The sequence below is a fragment of the Acipenser ruthenus genome, chromosome 4 (assembly GCF_902713425.1).
Source record: "Acipenser ruthenus chromosome 4, fAciRut3.2 maternal haplotype, whole genome shotgun sequence".
Classification (NCBI taxonomy): domain Eukaryota; kingdom Metazoa; phylum Chordata; class Actinopteri; order Acipenseriformes; family Acipenseridae; genus Acipenser; species Acipenser ruthenus.
In genome coordinates, this window is record NC_081192.1 from 23,312,362 (window position 1) to 23,333,914 (window position 21,553).

Here is a 21,553-nt window from a genome sequence, read left to right on the forward strand (position 1 = left end):
TACTAATAATATACCCCGAAGAAACACTGTAAGAGTGTTTCTTTAAATAATCATGAAATGCTCATGAAATTGTCAAAAATATAGAACATTGTAATAGAACATTTAGCTAAATGTGATACCATTGACAGGGCTTTCATTAAAACATTTTAGAACAAATTTCAGGATTGCATATACATTGAGAAAACATTCCATTTACAGTAGCTCCTTTGTAGTCTGGTAAAGAACAAAAAAAAAACTTCCCTGGAAAATAGTCTGGCTCCAATAATCTTCTACTCTATCATTTCAGTGATTTTACTTGTACTGCAAAAAAAATTGCTTTAAGCTGCTCTGTGACAGATTCAAATCAAACTATTCTGTGGGAAACAGGTCATATTTGCTGCAGAAAGGCTTTATACCGTACTTAGCAGTTTAAAATGCAGTTGGTATATTGAAGCTAGCAACAGATACTGTACTTTTGAAACATACTATACAGGTAGTTTTGTGAAAAATAATATTGACAAAAAAATCTTATAATAAAAGACAGATACCGTACAGAATGCTGCTTTTGCTAACCTTATTTACTGTATATGTGTTGGAAATAGTTTGAGATATATATCCCCAGGTATCAGTGCTTCTATACAACAGCAGGACAATGACTATCATTTATTAAAATAATGCTGTAATAACCAGTTCTTAATTATAATATCAGACCTGTTAAAAAAAAAAAAAAAAAGATAAATGCATACTAACTAGGATAAAGCTTTTAGATTTAAAAAAAATGGCTCACAAACTATAACCCTGTTCTTTCTATAATGTCATTTTAGCTTTAACTGTGGCATAAAAACAGTTATCATTGTATAAGCCGCAATGATGTATTTATATGTGACAATACATCCATCAGACATAATGCAAGAAATGTAAGGAACAAAAGAATAAATAAGAACAAAATAAATTACTTTTTTTGTAATTGTGTTTTTTTTTTTTTTTTAAACCAGGAGGATAATAATGCACTCAAATCATGTAAAACCTTGAACAGTTTGAGACTTTCTTATTCTCCTAGGTAGTTGAGATGTGATATTTTATAGGTATAAAATAAAATGTGATGACAGCAGACTTTCAAACAATACCAGTTCAGTGAAATTTCCTTGTAATTCATATTCTTCTGAACCAAAGAACACGTCTGAATTTGATTGTGCCGATTTGTTAGTAACACTTAAAACATGTATCAGCCAATTTATATACTTAAAAGGAGAATACTGAACAATTTCTAAATTATTCCTAGAAATATTTTTGTAACCCTTTTTTTTTACAGTACATAAAGCAGATTCAACTTCCTTATTTCAGATATTAAACTTCCCTTCCAAGTTTAATCAAACTTACCTTAGATAAAAGAGTAATAAAAAAAATTAAACACACTATTAAAAAGATCTTGCAATAATGCCCTATTTTATTTAAGATGTAATTATTATCCTCATTTGGAAAAAAGGGTTACCATACAAAACAAAGGAAATCTTTTTTTGCTAAATGAAGCCCAAATATGATCAATAATATTAAATATATTTCAAGGGGCATCTTACTCTTGAAAACAACTGGAATGTTTAAGTCAATAGGTGAATAACTGAAAACCAATCAGTTTTATACAGTGCAACATGAGGTCTCCATCATGCTTTACATATACATCAATAGATCATTTTGAGATAATTAAGCAGAGGGGTAATAAGGGTAATTTATGGAGCTGCTCTGCAGTTCGGGGAAGTTAATGGTATCGCAATACTGTACCTGACGTGTGGCCTGCTTATACAAGTTACGGGTAGCTTCCAGCTCACTCTGCAGCTGTGCGATTTGAGCCTTCCAATGCTCAGCCTCAACATCCCTACTTTGCAGTGATTCCTGAAGCTGGAAAATCCTGTGCTCCTGAGTTTGAAACTGAAAGAAATCCCAACAAAATAAATGACCACAGCAAAATGATTAGCTGCATATATGGCATTTCAACTAAAATGTGAACTCATGCCAGTGATTACCAAAATATCCTAAATGCAGTGGAAATATAGTATTGTATAGTCAGCATTCATTTAACTAGCCTATGCTTACAAGATATAGAATGAATGCTTAAACTGCTATTTCTAATCTGAAAGATAAACATTTGTTTTGTTTGCTAAATACCCATGCATTATCTGTGAACTCACTGTTGCGGAAAAACTGCAGGTTCACAATGTTTCACAGTATTGTTGCAGGAATAAAAATAGGTTTAATTTGCTGCCACTTTATTTTATTCATACCTCAGCAAAGAGTCCATCTTTTTTCTGTTGCAGGGAAAGTATTTCCTTCTGCTGTCTCTGTAGCTCGTCTCCTCTTTTCTGAAGCTGCAAGTTTATACACAAAAGCAAACCACAATGTCAACCAATTGGACCTCACTTAAGCAACCTAGGTGATTGATCTGAAAAGCAGAGGATGAACAGGACCCCATTTCTGCAGTACGGTGTCCAAACTGCTCATTCATTAAAAGATGCTCTTCCTTATTGATTTTGGCTTAAGTAATGAGAAAGCTTATCCAAAAATCTTTAGCATTTGGGCTCAAGTTAAGGGAATCGATACAACCATTTCCCATTTGAACAACATATGTGAATTTTATGTACAAAAGACAAGGCAAAGCCAAAATCAGATAAATCAATAGCGTTTGTCAATATAACATAAAGCTGACAAATTGTGTTTTTAAGCAATTAAAGTGAGCTGTAAACATACAATGGCTAATCGATTCTGATGTTTTTCTATCATCAGTATTTAAATGCCGATTAAAATTATTTTAGATCCATGAGTTGATTCTATAGCTAAAGGCCCAGTATTTTAATCAAGAAAAACACATTTGTCAAAAAAGATAAGTCAATTTAAAATTTCTTTTAGGCAGTCTAAACAAAAGCTACATAATGAATTAAACCAATTAATCATTTTTTTTTTCCCTTACTAGTTTATTTTGTGGCATACTGTAAGCTATTGGAAGGCTAGATTACAAGTGTCAATTGTTAGGCTATGTTTTTTGCTGTTTTTTGCCATCCAGCTCAATAAATATAAACAAGTTTGATTCTCTAATTTGGAGGGGTTTGGGGCTCTTTTGGGGAAAAAAGCTGTGCTAGGAATGTAAGGTTAGAACGGCCCCAGGCAAGTTCAGTAAGTGCCTACCAGTGTCAGCTCTTGTTCTGCAGCCAAGAGTAGAGTTGGCAGTGAAGTATCTGTGGTAATTTTCTATTAATTCCCCTGTGCAATCACTAAACCCATCACTGAGCAGGTTGACCCTGGTGCTGTGCAAGATTGAGATTTGGAAACAAACAGAATCTTCAGGCTGTTTGGATCCCAGTTTGAACTCATGCCCTTCTGTTGCAGAGGGTCAATACAGTTGCACGCTCATGTCTTAAGCCACTGCACTGGCAACCCGCAAATGGGTTGACGCTCTGACCTATTAAATAGCTATCCCTGCAGACCTTTTTTCATAATATTTTTAAGAGCAACAATAACAGAAAATTAGGCAACCTATCTGGGAAATGTATATATGTATCATTATGCAATAATACTAAAAGAAAATTCCATTCCTTCACAATTACTATTACAATTTTTGGTTTATTATTAATACATGTACTATACAGTCGCAGACCAAAATATTGACACCCTACACTTAATATATGATAATTCAAGAAAACATGTTAAATACACGCATTTAGTGAACATTCGCCACTAATGCACTTTCAAATATGTATTCATGACAAAAGTGCTGGCACCTGTACATTAAAAGCCTCTAAAAATGTAAATGAGCTAATTAAAAAAAAAAAAAGTAATTAAGCTGCAATATAGTTTCTGATTTTCGGTTTTAACCGATATAAACTGATAAAACACCCCTGATACAAAAAACATGGAATCGGTGTAAAGCCAATAACACTGGAAAACACTGGAAAACACTGGAAAAACAGTGGAAATGGTTAAACAATTCACATTGACCACCCCTTTCCCATTAAAAAAAAAAAAAAAGTGCAGCTGGGCAATGTCCCTCCTTGCTGACTTGTATCTATCATTGATTTGTTCTGAATGCTTTAAACCCACCCCAACTACTGAGTGACAGCATATTCCTACATTTCTATTGGAGATTCCGCTTGCGAGATATAAAATGACATTACAATTAGGAATTGAGGCTTGTTTGCGGGATTTAAAGGTGTATTAGTTAAGATACACTTAGTGCACCGAGTTAGCTGTCCATGGAAACAAGATATAAAATATAAGTTTTCCCCCAAAAATAGACCACAGTATGTTTGAAGAAAAGAAATGTAAAGCCTTCAATGAAGAAAACCTTGTACTTGCAGCTAAACATGGAGGTGGTTCAATTATGATATGGGGGTGTTATAGCAGTTGAAGGGCTGGAGACATTCATGTGATTGAAGATCAAATGAATAAAGACATGTATCAAAACAAGACAGTGTATCTTTCAACACGACAATGATCCAAAGCATACGGCTAAGTCAACTCTGGAATTCTTGAAGAAAATGAAGATAAAATTCTGGAATGGCCTTCGCAAATCACCAGGCAACAGAAATGCTTTTGACTGATCTGAATAAAGCTATGGCCAATCATTGTATATAGAATCTGTCTGAGCTGAAGAAAATATGCAAGTCAGAATGGGCCTAGATTTCACCAAGATGTAACTTACCGGTTAAGAATGATCATAAACACCTGAAAGCTGCAATAAAAGCAAAAGGTGGCCACATGAAATACTAAAGCAGGGGTGCTAATGCTTTTATCATGAACGAATACTTTAAACTAAACTAAATAAGAAATTGTCTATTTTGCTTTTTGTTGTATTACAAAGTGGTTAATGTTTACAATGCTTGTCCTTAAACTGTTACCTTGGAATATGGTATAATAAGTGTAGGGTGCCAATACTTTTGTTTGTGGCTACATGTTTGGATGCATGTATGGTGCAGTACCCTTTAACCTATCTGCTTTGTACACCTGAACGATTGGGGGTCGGGCATTTATTAGCTTTTAAATCCAATCAAAAATGATTTATGCACAAACTATATTAGTATTCAGGAATAGATTAAATCATCAGCTCTTAAAAACTGGCAAAATATTTGATTAGTCTAGAATATAAAATTACTGAGTGGAATATTTCTTTATTTTAGGTTTCTGCAGACTGGTATATCATTCAATGTTCTTCACAGTAATCGTTGCAATAAGCTTTTTTTTCAGTTAAAGAGCAGACAAGTACCAAATATCAAGCATCAAAGCTAAATATAATATACCATTCCTCCGTGATATAATATACTATTTGATTACACCACATAAATAAACATAACCACACACAACCCTAGACATAAAAAAAATCTATACAGTAATTACAAAATTACATTCTCTGCCCATTATTTCCACTTTATCCCAAACTAAAGTGATATAATTTTTGTTAGATTCCTTTACCACTTTTACATTTAAAAGCTATTAAAAAGATCCCATTTTACAGTATAGTGTGAAAGTAATGAGTTTTTAGTTGGGAAACTGTGGAGTGTGCTTAGTTCAGTTTTCAACAGAAACAAGGGTCTAAAAGGAGACAGCACACATTCTTTCCATCTTGCGAATAACAAGTGTGCTGTATTTCCATTTTCTTTACTGAAACATGTCAGTAACTTAGATACATTTCTAAGGCTGTAAATACAAAATTAGAGCTATCTTTATCAATAAGAGTCACCATGACCTACATCTACTGTATGGGTAAACAATCACTACTTCTGACCCTCACAATTGTTGTATTTCCATGCTGGGGGTACTTTGTCTGCATAGTGCCCTGCCAGTACAAATCCTAATTCTGGAAACAATAACATGTTTTTGTTACACACCTAAAAAAAAAAAAAAAACCCAACAACAACAACAACAACAACAACAACAACAACATGTTGATGAGTCAAAAACATCCACACACACATATTCATGTTAAAAAAACAACATTACCCAAATATGAGCATCATGAAAACATCACTGTACCTGAAGTCAAAGATTCCATAATCATATGACAGACATCCTGGATGTCTGGTTTATGACCAGAATATGCCAAAATTATGACAGTGTTACTAAAATTGTGCTATTTACATAGGAACCTGTGTTTTTCCACCATATTTTCAACAAATTACAACCAAGATGGAACAGCTCTTCAACCCTTTTGAGATTACAATTGATACCAAACAAAGAAATTTCCCAAAGGTAATTGGTTGCCCTATTAATATTCACCAACCTTATATTTGCATTGTATTTTTTTTTTCTTGTGTATTTTTAGTCTACAAGAGATAATAAAAAAAAGCATTAGCTTAAAAAAATATATTTCACACATATCTTCAACAAAATCTAAACATTTAAGAAAGTAGTGTCATAAACCAAGACATTTCTTTAAAAAAAAAATATATATATATTTTTTTTGTTTTGTTTTTTTATTACAACAGCCTTTACAGTTCCAGCTATGTTCCTACTTTACAGAGGTAGTTTAATCACGCGTAAGAAATTACTAGCTTCTCTGTTCGTGAAGCATGACATTTCAATTGTGCAGCCAATAAAAGTATTACATGAAGAGGGCTGAAATGATTTACTGTCTGGAAAGCCTGAAGACCAGGGTTACCATGGTGAGCTACCTTTTCCATGCACACAAGGTCAAGTGAGAATGACCTATCAATGGACAAACCTCAGTTTTATCACATAATAATATGTTACTCGTGTAATAGATTGTTGGTTCTCTCTATTAAATTACCATTTCTTTCTCATTAAATATTCTATGCATTAAAAAAATAAAATAATTGGTAAGAAGACTATGTAAAGAAGCTATATACTACCTATCTATAGTATCTGCAGTGTACCAAATGTCATGTGTTTTGCAGGGCCCTTTATAATTATTGCTTTAAGTATAGGATATTACTACTCTATAACCCTAAAATAAAGAGTAAGGCTATATATTTTTGGGCTAGAGCACCCCTGTATAGTAATTTTGTATGCTGTACATTGTATATCCTCAGACTTTCTGTAGCGCTGTTAGTAATCTTAAGTCATATTCTTGTGCAGCCCTATGCCCTTATAAATGTCTCTTGAATTACATACCCTGTAAGAAAATGAAACCCTTTGGGCTATGAATCTGTTGGATTTAGAGGGGAAATCATCAAATATTTAAGATGAAAATGCAGTAACAGATGCTGGCTGTCATGTGTAAGCTTAGTGAATGTTATGACAAGGCTCTTAAAACATTTAAATGCAGAGCATTTTTTATGAAAATATTCATTAACTCAAAAGGGACCTTTACATCTTGCAACTGTCATTACAATCTGGACAGTAGAAGTGCAAAAAAATAATAATTATAAAGCCACAGGATATTTAAATGATCTATATTGTAATAATATATAAATGATATATTATATGTATGCCTATCCACACATGTATATATTGTTAGGTTGTCCATTAGATTTGTTACCAATCAAGTTTAAGACATTCTGGTGTTTCAAAAGGTACAGAACAACGCTTCGTCAAGGCATAAAAAAATATATTTAATAATCAATAATTTAATGTTGATAATCACATATGAAAAAAAATCACTGTCATAAGGGTTATAATTATGAATCATGACTGTGTAATGCAACAATGTTTTTTTTTAAATGTATTACAATTTTTTCATTACTTTTTTTTGTTGTTGTTGTAAGCATTATTGATTTTCCCCCGTTTGTAATATCAACCTAATGCAATAAGAAGCCATTTAATCAAATGTTGTTAAAGAATAATTTTACTGCTCTTGAGCAATATGCCATAACCATCACAATATATGTGTGGGTTCTTTTTTTTTGGTTGCATTTTCTAGAGAGCAGTAAACAAAATAATTTTGAATTTCAGCATCCAGAATGGTAGCATAAATGATTATTCTTGAAAAAGCATGCACTGTAAATGCGGAAGTGGATATTAATATGCCCACACAAAGAAAGTTCTAATGAACGTTTTTGAAGCTGAAAGATATCAATAACAGAGTCAGAAGATTCAGGTTTAGATTGTTTGCTTACATCCTGGTGAAGTTAAACTGGAATATAATTTTAAATGGTCTTGATGATTATAATGGAATAGCATGAGACAACAAAGAGAATGTGATTGTGAAGATGAGGATGAGGTTTGTCAGTGTGGCACACATGGGGACGTTGGCAAACCTCTCAAAAGCACCTTGAGTTCTGAGCTTCCCGACTAAACATCAGTGATGTGTGGTACAGCATCTGCCTGAAGAGTCAGTGAAATCACCCTCAAGGAAACATACCAGTAACTTGATGTTTTTTTCATTATTGTACAGCTAGTTCTATGGCACACTACCTTAGACCCACTGTGGGAGGTTGTGCAGAAAATAGGTAGGAAACAAATATTAGATCACATGATGGATGACTAAAGAGTTATTCTTTACAACCCCTCACCTTAAAGCAAGTTTAAATTCATTTTGATAAATAATTCCCACAGTAGAAAACAAAGACAGATCCCACACAGCCAGATAATTTTAAATTCCGTTATTGGGATATATATATATTTTTTTTTTTTAATGACTTCATGTAATGCTAATAAAAGTCTCGCTCCATATAAAGAATCTTAGGCTATGGATATTGCTAAATGAAATGTGTGTCACCACAGGCATGAAAACAGGGCAGTGGCAAGGAACAAAGACACAGCTCCACTTAAGTCACAATAATCAGGCTTATTTTACCTTGTTGTGTTTTTTTTTTTTAGAACGCTATTTTGTGTTTATTATGGACTATGCCACAGGGACCCCTACTGGTCATGCACAGTTCAAGGCCAGGTATAGTCCAGCCAGTCAGGGCATCACCAGGGTCCAGTAACTTGGCATCATTCTCTACTTTTCAACCAAATGTACAGCTCTCTACAGCTTTCTTTGTGATAGGTGTTCACCCTAGCTCTTCTCCCACTAATGTAATGTAGTCTCTCAATATGTGGATAGATATCAGCATCTGCAGGTCCCATCAACTCTTTATCCAGTCAAGATATTGTTGTTTATGTCTAATTTACCACATAAAATAATTTTCCTATCTATACTTAGGAAATATTTGCTGGTCTACTTTTTGGTTTATGTTTTACATTTCAAACAGCTTCACATTTCGCAAATGTACTGCAATCTGTAGACTTAAGAACTTGAAGCTGTTTCCTAGATAAAAAAAAACATTTGGTATTCCCATTTTAGGTCCTAATTGTGACCCAATTATTCAGCAAGGCAAGTTGCTGGACATTTCAGGTGCTTTCATGAATTAATTGTTTTTATATTAGTAATGGGAGAAATCACAAATAATTATTTTTTGAAAGAAGGTGGTGGTGAATACTTATTTGATTAATTGATAATAAGTAATCCAGCTTTTCCCTGTCTAGATAAAGCACAGTTGGATTTCAGAGTATTTTACACCAACAATGAATAATCTAATGGATTGCATCAAGCATTTATTTAAAGAGTAATCCCAGGATAACCACTGATAGGTGGTTGATTCAATGCAGTGTGATTATACGGTGCAGCAAAGTGCTCTTAAAGATACAGCTATGGGTAACCCAGTTGGTGTATTGGTTGATCAGACAAACATTTCGGCAAACTATTTTGATAATTTTATTCACTGAAAAAAATGTTGGTTCTATAAATAAAATTGTAAATTGTACACATACCATGTTTGATAAGCGCTTGATCCAATAACTACAAAAATTATCCAATTAATTTTTCTAGCTAATGTTTCAAATACAGTAGCTTTTTTTAAAGTAACAAATCTAAGTGTGTACAATAGGCATATCATAGCCATAATCATTATGAGAAGTCTCATGTCTATCCCAATATTATTATTTTTTTAAACCTACCAGTTATCATATATAATAAAAACCTACAGTATTTTTCTTTTATCTGTTTAAAATGATTCAGATCTTCAATACAAATGTGTCCATATATATATATATATATATATATATATATATATATATATATATATATATATATATATATATATATATATATATTACATATTTTTTAATAAATACACCACATGCATTTTTATTCTGGAAGCAAAGGCATTGCCAAGCACAAGAACAATTCATGACAAAAAAAAAATACTAGGATGAAGATTTCTTGCTCACTTAAGTACAGCACATTTTCTCTGGGAATAATAGAAAAACATGTATACTATAATAAAAATAATAAGCATATCCCTGCAGCATTTTGCACATAACTTTCTAGAATTCTAAATACACCAGGTAATGGTTATTCTTTGCATAAAATTGTCTTACAAATTACACCCTCTTACCATGTAGATTTACTTATGTCCTGGGGCTTATCATGTTTAAACAGAAATATGTTTCCAGTTCTGAAGGATTGTCTTAGAAAATAACTATGTAAATACGTTCAAATAATTAAGCCCACTGCATGCAATAATTGTGATTTTCATGCATTAGCAAAACAGTGTATGGATATTTTTTTCACATGCGTTGCCACCCCCACCCCACACACACACACTCAAGTTCTCAAGTTCAAGAAACTACCTTAAATAAGTTGTTTAAATGTTCACAGCTATTGTGGTTAGTGTATCTATCGCATGAACATAATTTGTTTTAGAAACATCCATGGAGCATGAATGCTTTTCTGACCTTCAACAGCATATCTTATATTGCAAATGGCACACATAGCTTCACAGCAGCTGCTGGACCCGAGCGTACTGCAACTTAGCAGCGTTGATCTGTGGTGTCGCAGATCAGTACTGTCTGCTAGCTAGGGGACATCATTAGTCAAAATAATTAATCTAATAAGTTATAATGATACATTCACAATGAAGTGTCTTTGAACCAGCCATTCTAGGGGAATTTTTTTTTTTAATATTGTGTAGTGATGCTCTGTCAACATACATTTTATCATACTATCACAAAGAACTGTCTGGGGCAAGGTAAGGTACCCATGCAGAATTGTGGAGCTGTATACAATCCCTCCTTCTTATTTGGGAGTTTGCTTTTCCTAAGCTTGATGAAAGTAAATCTGGGTCAAGGTCATTCAACGTAGAGCCCAGCACAATATGCTGATTTAAAGTGATCCCAAGTCTAACTGGGGGCAGGGCTACTTATCACCCAAATCCCAATTGGCAATGCATTCTACTGCCATAACCAACGCACTGGTGGTGAAGTCCTTGATTTACAGCAAGATGAACTCTCACTGCCAAGTGGATTTCATTAAAATGTACTCTGATGCAGAATGTAAACTAAAGCTACCGGTACTCAGGAAACTGAGAAAATAAATAAAAAAGGAAAATGATTTAGGTGAATCATTGGGTGTCCTACAAGTTATTTAACTGATGGGAATAGTCATTAAAAATTAAAAGGTTATCCAACTTACTTGGGTTACGTTATATGTGGGTCACTTTATGTTGCTATTGTTGTTTTAGATTTTAACACTGCATTTCTATTCCAGCTACTGTACTGTCAGATTTGCCTTTCTCTCACTTGTTAGGGAAATCAGAAACAAATCTCCAAGATCATTTATCAATATGTTACACACAATATGCTGGGAGAAAGTACTGGTTGAAGGACATTTTGCACATAATGGTTTTGTTAGGCAAAAATCCATTATCATTATTTAAAAAAAGTATGTAGTATTTTTTATTTTTTATTTCCCAAGTGCCCTTTTCCACCCTGTCTAAAACACCCTGAATATATGTAGCTATTCTTAAGACTCAGACAGTTTCTGGGCTCTCTTTTAAAAGAATTCTGTGCATGGTAAATTTTATTTTTTGATCATGATCAGTAATCTGTATCTTCCAATAAAATGATCATGTTTCCCCACATTCCAGTTCCTATCCACATATCCATTTAATACATTGGTTCACAAAGCTATATATCTTTATAAAACTGGAAGTGCTGCTTGCTCTATCAACATGAGTTAAATATTGTTATTCTTGTTCTTTTCAGACACTCGGAAATCCAACACTGCCTAGGCATATCTGGATTTTTTAACTGTACTGTATATCACAAACTTTATGCCAAAGGAAGTACTGTAACAATATGCCACAGTGGCTTTGGTTCTGAGAATGTTTGCTAAGAAAGCCACATACATTTTAAAATGATAAATACAGAATGTAACCCTATCTGGCTTTTTAAAACTGACACTTTCTAAAAGACAGTTCCATTTTAGTAATAATACATAAACTTAAATATTGCTGTCAGCATTTTCCTTTGTCATTAGAAACAGCTAGATCCCACAACAGAACCACAATGAACCAATATGTATTACAACAGAAAGTTCAATGAAACAGTTGTCACTTCATGTCATTGGCAAAATGTCAACAACTAGATGCAAATTAGTTTCCTTTGATCCCAACACATCTCTGGATTAAACTCAAATACAAAAGCTTTCAAAAGGGCCCCCAACGCTCTAAGGTTAATTATATCATTTTAGTTATTTGCATATTTAATTATGCTTGCTATTGAGAATAAGTACTGTTTATTCAATTTGCTCAATTTTCTAGCTGGCACATTTTCACTGAAAATCAATGAGCTAGACGGGGGATGTGTGAAGAAAAAATTAACACACATTCATCAAATGTGCCAACACAGATGCTAACAATCAAAGGCCTTTTAAACAAAATCCCTTTAATATTTCATTATCATTACACCATTCAAAAAGGGTTTTGCATGCAAAACATGATACAGCTGATGAACTTCAACTGGCTGCAGCCTAAGCATCTGTACCGCAGTTAAATTTAATGTACCACCAAGAATGACAACTTGAATTTTCCTAATACACTGTTACATTCACTAAAATTAAACACTTTTTAAGCCATAGGCTATATAAGTAATACATTATTCATCTCTACTTTACAAAGGAACATTAATCAATTATAAAGATTTAACGAAATTAAACATGGAACAAGAGACATGAATTCCCTTTTAATATGCAAACTATGTTCAGGAAGGTATTGTGAATTACATTGTATTTATATAATGGTGATAGAAGTAAGTTCTAATTTCCAACCTGAACATCTAAGCAAAAGCCAGGTAAATACAAAACGATATTGTTTAATAGAATACCTATTTGCCAGTAGTAATAAGACTACAGGCAATTCCTTTTCTTTACTGATGGAATACCTTTCTTTCTTAATTTTGATAAAGGTGTTTGAAAAAGATGTATGTGGACATCAATCCATCTTTTACTGGAATATTTCAACAAAGCTTGCAAATTTTTTAGACATAGGATAGGGTTAAGCAGTGAAGGCACTGGGGTCTGTTGAATTAATCTGAACAGTGGAGGATCTAAATATCACCACCATTTAAACATTAAAAATAGGAACGAACCTGTCATTTTACAAAAATACATTTAAGAGATGTTTTACACTAGGCAATTATTGCTAGCATAATTGCTAGTACGCAAATACTGCAATCTTGCCAAGACAGTTGAAGAGGGTCTGACTGGAGCAATATTGCCGGCAAGTTTTCTAGATGTGATGCACTTTTTATAATCATTCGAAGATGGCAGCACCCAAGTACCTGCTCCATTAAAAATGTAACCATCTACGGTAGGAATGTTTGTCTTCTAGGGCTAGTTCTTTCATGAGATTTTCCTATACCTCATGTTCCTGTCTTTGTTTCGCAGACAGGTAGCTGTATTTATTTGTCCAAATTTTACTACTCTTTCTTTTCTTTTCTGTTTATTACCACTGTCATAAATACAGTAGATAAGAGCCGCTAAAGCAGCAGTATCCTTCGACAGTGACATGTTGTATTTTCATGAAATTGCTGTAATATTGGCAGCAATATTGCTATTAAAAGTTGCCAAATGTAGAATAGAAAAACTGTCAGCAATTACTGCTGAGAATAATTGCCGGTAATTATTGCCTAGTGTAAAACGCCCCTAAGAGACTCACACACTCTTAAGGTCTCCACACACAAGATGCAATGCGATTTTTTAATTGGCGACGAGGCACTTTCGCAGCGACATGACCACACACACCAGAAGCGACACAGAGGCGATGCGACAGGTTTGAAAACTGGCAGATCTATACAACTGTTAAAAATTGCTATTGACAAAACTATGATCGAGACTGGTACATATTCATCAACATGATGTAGTAATTAGGAGTGTCTTCTCTGATGATATTTCAACACATATGGCAATAAATCATATATACCAGGCTTATCCAGTTCCTTCAAAATAGACTCCCATATATTGTCTTTCAAATCTGTATCTTTATAATTGTGATGACCTTTGTCATAAAGCTCTGGGTATTTTTTCAAGTATTATTGTTTCCTCTGTCATTTTGGTACTGCTTCACCCTGCTGGACCACATGCATTGAAGCTGTTCTCTGATTGCTCAATACCCTAGTTGACGCATGTCAAATCACAAAAAATAGGATTCAATCACCACAAAAATTTAAACCAGGAATAGTAAATCTTTTTAAGCAGGTAATCCTAGATTTCTGATTAGTAATCAGTCATTATTTGTATACACCTGTGGCAAATGTAAACGTAAAAGCAAACGTAAACCAAACATGAGAAAACATTACATTCTATTAATTTGACTCATTATATCAATTAACTGTAAGAATAGTTTCGTTTTACTTTGCGTAAACTTTAAAATATTTATTTTAGTGCAAAAATGTTTAATGGCTACCTAAAGTGGCAAATTCTAATATATTTATTTTATTGTCCTTGATTACAATGTTTCAGGCAAAAAAGCTACAAAGTTACGGAAAATTTAAAGACGATACATTTGGAAAGAGCATAAATTTTGCCACTAAAGTTTGTTAGTTATCGACACCCATACATGCAGGGGTTAATTTGTAAACAAAAAGGTACCGATTCTTATAATAAAGGAAGAGGGATAGTATTTCTTCTACCATATTCCACTGACCTTGATACACTATACACTGATGTGCATTTTCTACTCTGATGCATTATGAACATCAACAATTTACTCAAAACCTCCACTAGTGTTTTCGACTTCAGTTTGTGCTTGTTATTTTACGCATGCCTCTCACTGGCATAGATTCAACTAGCTGTTTGTATGTTAAACTTCCTGTTTAAATGTTTCCGGACTTTGAGTTACTATAAAATAAAGCACCTTAAAATATAAAACAAACCTGTTGTGCAAAAGTTGTAGATATGTTGCATTTTTCTACTCTGATGCATTATGAACATCAACAATTTACTCAAAACCTCCACTAGTGTTTTCTACTAGTATACAACCTTGACTTGCATAAAAAAGGAAAAACATTGAGTGAAATAGCTTGCATCACTCGATTTTCAAGGTGTGGTCAATCCCAGGTGGGTGGACACTGCTGCTGTACCCTTGAGCAAGGTACTTTACCCAGATTGCTCCAGTAAAAACCCAACTGTATAAATGGGTAATTGTATGTAAAAAATAATGTGATATCTGTATAATGTGAAATAATGTATAATGTGATATCTTGTAACAATTGTAAGTCGCCCTAAGAAAGAGAACAGATAGACAGTACAGAGAAATACATCATCTGTAACTGACAAACCCAGGACTGGAAGACCCAAAAAGCTATCTAACAAGGATGAGCAATAAGGATAAGATAATACCCTTTAGGAATAGAAAGAAGACAAGCGCTGAATTGACAACAACAGAACTGGCAGAAGGCACAGGTGTCGTTGTTCATCTAAATCAACAGTACAAAGGTCACTCTTCAGGACTTAAAGGATGTGTTGCAGTAAGAATACCTCTGTTAAGAAAGGGGAACACCACTACAAGGCTAAAATATGCATGAGATCACAGAAATTGGTCTATGGAACAATGGTCAAAGCTGCTTTGGACACCTGTGCCTTCTGCCAGTTCTGTTGTCAATTCAATGTGCTTGTCTTCTTTCTATTCCTTAAGACTATGTTTTGTTGAAGAAAAAAAAAAAAGTTTTTGAACAGTTCAGATTTTGCTGCTGATGGATTTATTTTCAAAAGGTTTTCTTTAGGTTATGCTGCAGCAGCGCTCTGCGCTTTCTTTTTTTTGGGGGTGGGTTTACGTCATAGTAAATCCTAGTGCTGGCACTGGTCTCAGTGAATTAATTTTGTTAGTTATTTCTTTCCATGTTTCATTTCTTAATGTTTTTTGGCCCTGCAAAGTGTTAAGTAATATGTCCTGATTTACTTTCCTTTTCACTAACTAACTAACAGGTAAATGTCGTCTTTGTGGAAATTTGTTTTCCTTTTCTTTTTGTCCGGTTTCATCAAAGGTCTGCAGAAGCCAGAGCTCGATCCTATTATATTTTCCTACTACTTCTTTCTGTTCACTATACCACTCATTTATCTTTGCCAGAAGGAAGTTCTAAATCTTGACTTTTGGCATTGCGAATCTATTTATAATGAGATGCAAATTCCGATCTCTCCTGTATAATAAGTAGTAATTTATGCTGTTTGTAAACTTACAGCAATATTACGGTAGTTCACAAAAGAGCTGTTTAGTACATCAAACACAAATTTCTACGAAGGAAGGAGGTTACGAATTTGCAGTATTTACGAACACGTAAGTAACATTAGTACATAGAAGCCATTGTATGCAGAATAACTAATATCTATACCTCACTAATACAATACAGCAGTGTGTCAAATTTGAAAATGTATGTAAAATGGAAACCAAAAAGTCAAATGTACTGGCACCTTTTTATCCAGAGTGTTTCACTGAAAATGTGAAGTTTGTATCTCAACTGCTTTCTGAAATAGTGGTGCCCTACATACTGGCACCACATGGTTTCAGAAACCAAAAAATGTTCTCTTACCTCTGTTGTCAGCATCACTGATTTTTTTTCAAGAATTTTGCTTGACTTGAAAAAAACAGTGTTATCTGCATCCTTTTCTGCCATCTCTTCCTTTAGCTTTCCAATTGCCTTGTGTAACTCACTAACCTTTTTCTGTTGGAAAGACAACTTCACACAACAAACACTATTAATATTAATATCAAATGGCCTTGTGTGAGTAGTTAGCATAATTTTATTTTTCAAGTATGATTTTCTGACAGGTAAAGAACTGATGAGGCAGGTCAGTACTTATGGATTGTTAGAAGTACCAGCACTAGTAGTGTGGGAGGAAGCATGAATGCAATTGATGTATACATTTTGTTGCTGATGTTCAAAATACAAAATACTAGATACTAAAGGATTAGTCAGTCATAAAAAGTAGCGAAATGTAGTTTTAACTTCAGTAATTGTATTGAGTTAATTACTCCTCTTGTTTCAATGATTACCTCGTTCTGAATAGCATTTCCATCCTGCTGGGCAAACTGCAGCTCTGTACGGAGTTTTGTAATTATGATATCTTTATCTGCAATCTGTCCAACTTTCGCCAATTCAGACTTCTGAAGAGCTTGCAGCTTGCTTTGCAACATAGAGAGTGCATCGTTCCTTTCTGAAGCCTGGAAACAAACAACAGAGTTTTACCTACAGTTAATTGGCTGTTGTGTAATTTTCATGTAGAACAAGAAGCTAGGTTAGTTATTATTACCCTCAAAGCAGACACGGTTTGTAAATTGTATTTTTTAACTGTCTGAATAATTTGACTACATAATGGGTTTTTTCCTACAATTATATTGCAACAATGACTTTATTTTGAAAGTTTTAAAACCATAAAAATAAATTATAACCAAAAATTCAATGAGTAAATAGTCTAACCACTTACTTCTATTAAATTTGTATTAGCACAACCAACAAATAAAAAAGGGTAAAGTTCATAGGGAGGTGTGGGTAGTAAAACTAAATTTCAATTGATTCAGTATTTTGAACCTCTTGGGCTTAAATATTTGCATTATGGCACATGGAAACAATTTAATATATACCACATGTAAAGCTAATGACTAAACAAACTAAAATATCTAGTGCAGTAAAATACTGTTTAACATGAAGGAAGGAAACATACCTCATCCATACTCTTATCTCTCTCATACAAAGCTTTCTCGAGTTCATCTTTTAGACCTTGAATAGCCCTGTCCCTGGCATCCAGTTGGGACTTTAGGTTGTCAACATGCTTATTCAGAATAGCTTCTGGTTTAGGACTAGATTTAAAAAAAAAAAAAAAAAAAAAAAAATCGCAGCATTAAAAAAATGTAATGTATGGCGTTATTCTGTGATTGGGAGTCTAGGAAAGCTTTTTTTTTTTTTTTTTTTTTTATAAGCAGCAACATGTCTTGATCTCCCCCAAATAGAACAATGTGTTTTTTTATCAAACATAAGAAACAGCCAATTAATTGTAACTGTGGGAATCAACCACTTTAAATCTCTTTCTCTGGAAAAGAAAAAAGAGATTATATAACCCTACAACATTTTAAATGCATACTGATGATGCAAGCAGGCCCTTGACATATTGCATTGGAAGTAGTAAGAAGATCTTGCACATGGTAAATTATATCCTTACTAATACTAATTTAATCATTTTTTTAAAGAAAACTCTTATATGAAGTATAAATGAAAAAAAGTAGGCTACTTAAGCAACTGTATGGAAAGTCCAATATCATGGTAATGCAGGGTTTCCTTTTACATTATAAACATAAGAAAATGAGAACATAAGAAAGTTTACAAATGAGAAATGTTGCTTTGTATTTTATTTTTTTCATGATTGAGCTGTTAAAATGTAGGATAAAGCATAATACAGTAACTGCAGTAAGATTTTTCTTAGTACTAATATTATTACATTTTATTTCACATTTTTTGTGAATTATTTTATAGCTATACAGTACATTATAGTATGACATTTCAAAAACATTCTGTAGATTGGAATTTACTTTACTCAAAATATTTTATATACAGTATATATATATATTGTAACTATATATATTGTGATGGTGTGGGGTACCGTGACTAGCGCAGAGCCTATACCCTCTATAACCACTGGATGAGACAGTGTAGTCCAACAGCCTAAGGGCAGGGTAAAATAGCTACACTTCCCAGCAGGCATTGCAAGGTCCAGGGAATTCAGAACACCTGTCGTTTATTGGCACATATATTTAAAGACCCTGAATCCACTTGCTATCTGTCTGTGTTAAGGCTAAGTCAGTGGAGTGTGGTGGAGAGGTCAGAAATAAAAGTGCTGTTAAATCTGTGCATTTAATACTGGAATTGGGTTCAACCGGCAAGCATCTTAGCTGGCTGGTTATTAGGCAGGTAATTACTGTTTAGCTAGTTTTGTTTTGGTTTGGTTTATTTTGGGATTCAAATTGCATCCCCTGAATGTGCAGAGTTGTATATAAATAATCATACAGTTACCGCCCTGTTTAAAAATTCCACTCTGTTGTCCAAGTTTCATTCCGATTACGAAAAGACTGTGGTGTGCCCAGCTAAACGGTACCAATCAAGACACGTTCAACCAACTCCCCTGTAATGTTGTTGAAGCGGACACCCTGGGATCCTTCAAGAAGCTGCTTGATAAGATTCTGGGATCAATAAGCTACTAACAATGGCTGAATGGCCTCCTCTCGTTTGTAAACTTTCTTATATAAATATATATATATTATATATATATATATATATATATATATATATATATATATATATATATATATATATATATATTAGTGCTCACCCTTTATAACGCTATAGTGGAGAGCCATAGTTACAAGACCATGCTACTTGTGTTCCGCCTTATAACGAGTATAAAAGGGCTACTGTAATGGCATTATGTAGCAAATGGGAGTCACGACCCTACCACGTTATAACCGATTCCGCACTATAAACGGGGCGCGTTATAACGGGTGAGCACATCATATATATCTATCATAAAATAACATTTGGAGCCCGTCACAGGAAGAAAATAAAACTGGTTGAGACTGTTGGTGGGTTCGTCACAATAGAAGTACGTTTTGCTTCTTAGCCAGGTTTAATTTTACTGTATTTCAGTTTAGGATATGTATCATTCACTTTAAACATTTTAAGCCTGATCAAGACCCTTACACCATCAAAATGAAAAAAGAGATTAACTGTGTCAATTTGAGAATGACGCCAAACCAATGAACGAGGTACAAGAACTGGCAAATCGTATAGTTCTGAATGCAGACAGTACACATAACAATTACAGTAGATAATTGCAAACTGTAGAAGGACACAAGAATTTAAACTGAAAAGATAACAAACAAACAAAAAAACTCAATAGAAGTATTGTATAAATCTAATATGTCATGGCCCAACTGAAAATATCTCTTTAGCCTGACCTCTTTAGCCTCTTAATTCATTTGTAGTCAGCAAAATATGTAAATTAAAATTGCTTTAGAATATAACAAATTAGCATTTTTTTTATTTAAGGACATATAATTCATGATCACTGTTTAGAATTAACAGAAAACCATTCAAATGAAAAAATTCACAAAAGGCCTGCAATTTACAATTTTGTTAAAATTAACTTACACTAGCTGTAAACATCATTTAAAATGTGACATCTGTAAAGTACTGTAAAAAATATATCCCATAAACTAAGGTAAAATTAGAGCACTACTTTATAAATTATATTATGTCAGGCTGAGAAACGGTAAGCCTGTTATATTTAGCAACGACGTGTCTAAATGGTCATTCAGAAACTCATAGGTTGAAAAAGAAAACCTGCTTGCTTTGTTGGCTATAAAACTGCTGCTCGATTTTTCATACTGTCATTCTGCTCTATTAGCAAAGCCTAACACAATTAGGTATGAATATACAGTAATAACATGCAAATTGTTCCCTCACAATTGCCCTGAGGCAGTGGTCTTTGCCTTTCTAAACCCAATTCTTTCTACATCATTACAGCAGCTTGGCATAATTCATCAGAATAAAAAACACCTCTGCCTTATTGCATGTGCCCAGCTAGTATAACCATCAGTGGTTGTTAACCATTCTTTGACAATAGCTGTATTAACAATGCTGTCCCAGCTCCCTGCCACTCTTGCACTTGTACACGTCTCCCTTGGGTAATGTTAGACACTACATTTGAGCCTGCCAGAACAATTAACCCCTCTGTTAATTAGAAGGAAATGTCAGGCACGCAGATGGTACAAGCTGGCACCAAGCCATCCCGCCAACTGCTGCTGAAAGCAGCTACCCTGCTGCTGACAGCTGCTCAGCCGTGTCCTAAACCAGCAGATGCCAAAACTTTCCAGCTGAGGACAACTATAAGCAAGAGGGAGGGGTTTAAAGTCTTCCTTGTGATGGGGTTTAGTTTATAGCTATATACTGTGTCTATTACCTTTGGCTATGAAGAGCCACCAAGTCATGGATCTGCAAGCAGCAAGTATAACAGAGAAACAGTTACAGTAAGGAACACATGGGACAGAATTATAGAAGTTCATCTTTTTAAAAGAGAAGCGATTACAGAATTACTTTTATATTACTGCATACACATATTTTTAAGAAGCCGTTTTCTTATACACCAGGACTGCACTCTATATTGTTTTACTGTATTATATACCTAATGCATCATTTCTTCAATGACTGTTTCAAATGCTTGCAGTTTGTTGTGCAATGGGTTGCCACAATGACAAAATAGTAATGCATGTTCATTTTCTATTTTTCCATTACAGACAAAATTAAACAGCGTTATCAAACC

The 21,553-nt window shown here is 33.8% G+C and overlaps 1 protein-coding gene across 5 annotated transcripts in view; it reads right to left on the minus strand.

Annotated features, from left to right (window-relative positions):
* LOC117399755 (interaptin-like) overlaps positions 1 to 21,553 on the minus strand; it is a 201,892-nt gene that overhangs the window by 142,015 nt on the left and 38,324 nt on the right. For 4 of the 5 annotated variants that reach the window (XM_034920695.2, XM_059022202.1, XM_059022201.1 and 1 more), the window contains exons 6-10: positions 17,906 to 18,041; positions 17,238 to 17,405; positions 16,774 to 16,920; positions 2,259 to 2,342; positions 1,759 to 1,905 (exon numbers count right to left, since the gene is read on the minus strand). In XM_034920695.2, the coding sequence (XP_034776586.2) occupies positions 1,759 to 1,905; positions 2,259 to 2,342; positions 16,774 to 16,920; positions 17,238 to 17,405; positions 17,906 to 18,041 (682 nt within the window). The remainder of the gene's footprint in view (positions 1 to 1,758; positions 1,906 to 2,258; positions 2,343 to 16,773; positions 16,921 to 17,237; positions 17,406 to 17,905; positions 18,042 to 21,553) is intronic. The other variant, XM_059022200.1, reaches the window with a different exon arrangement.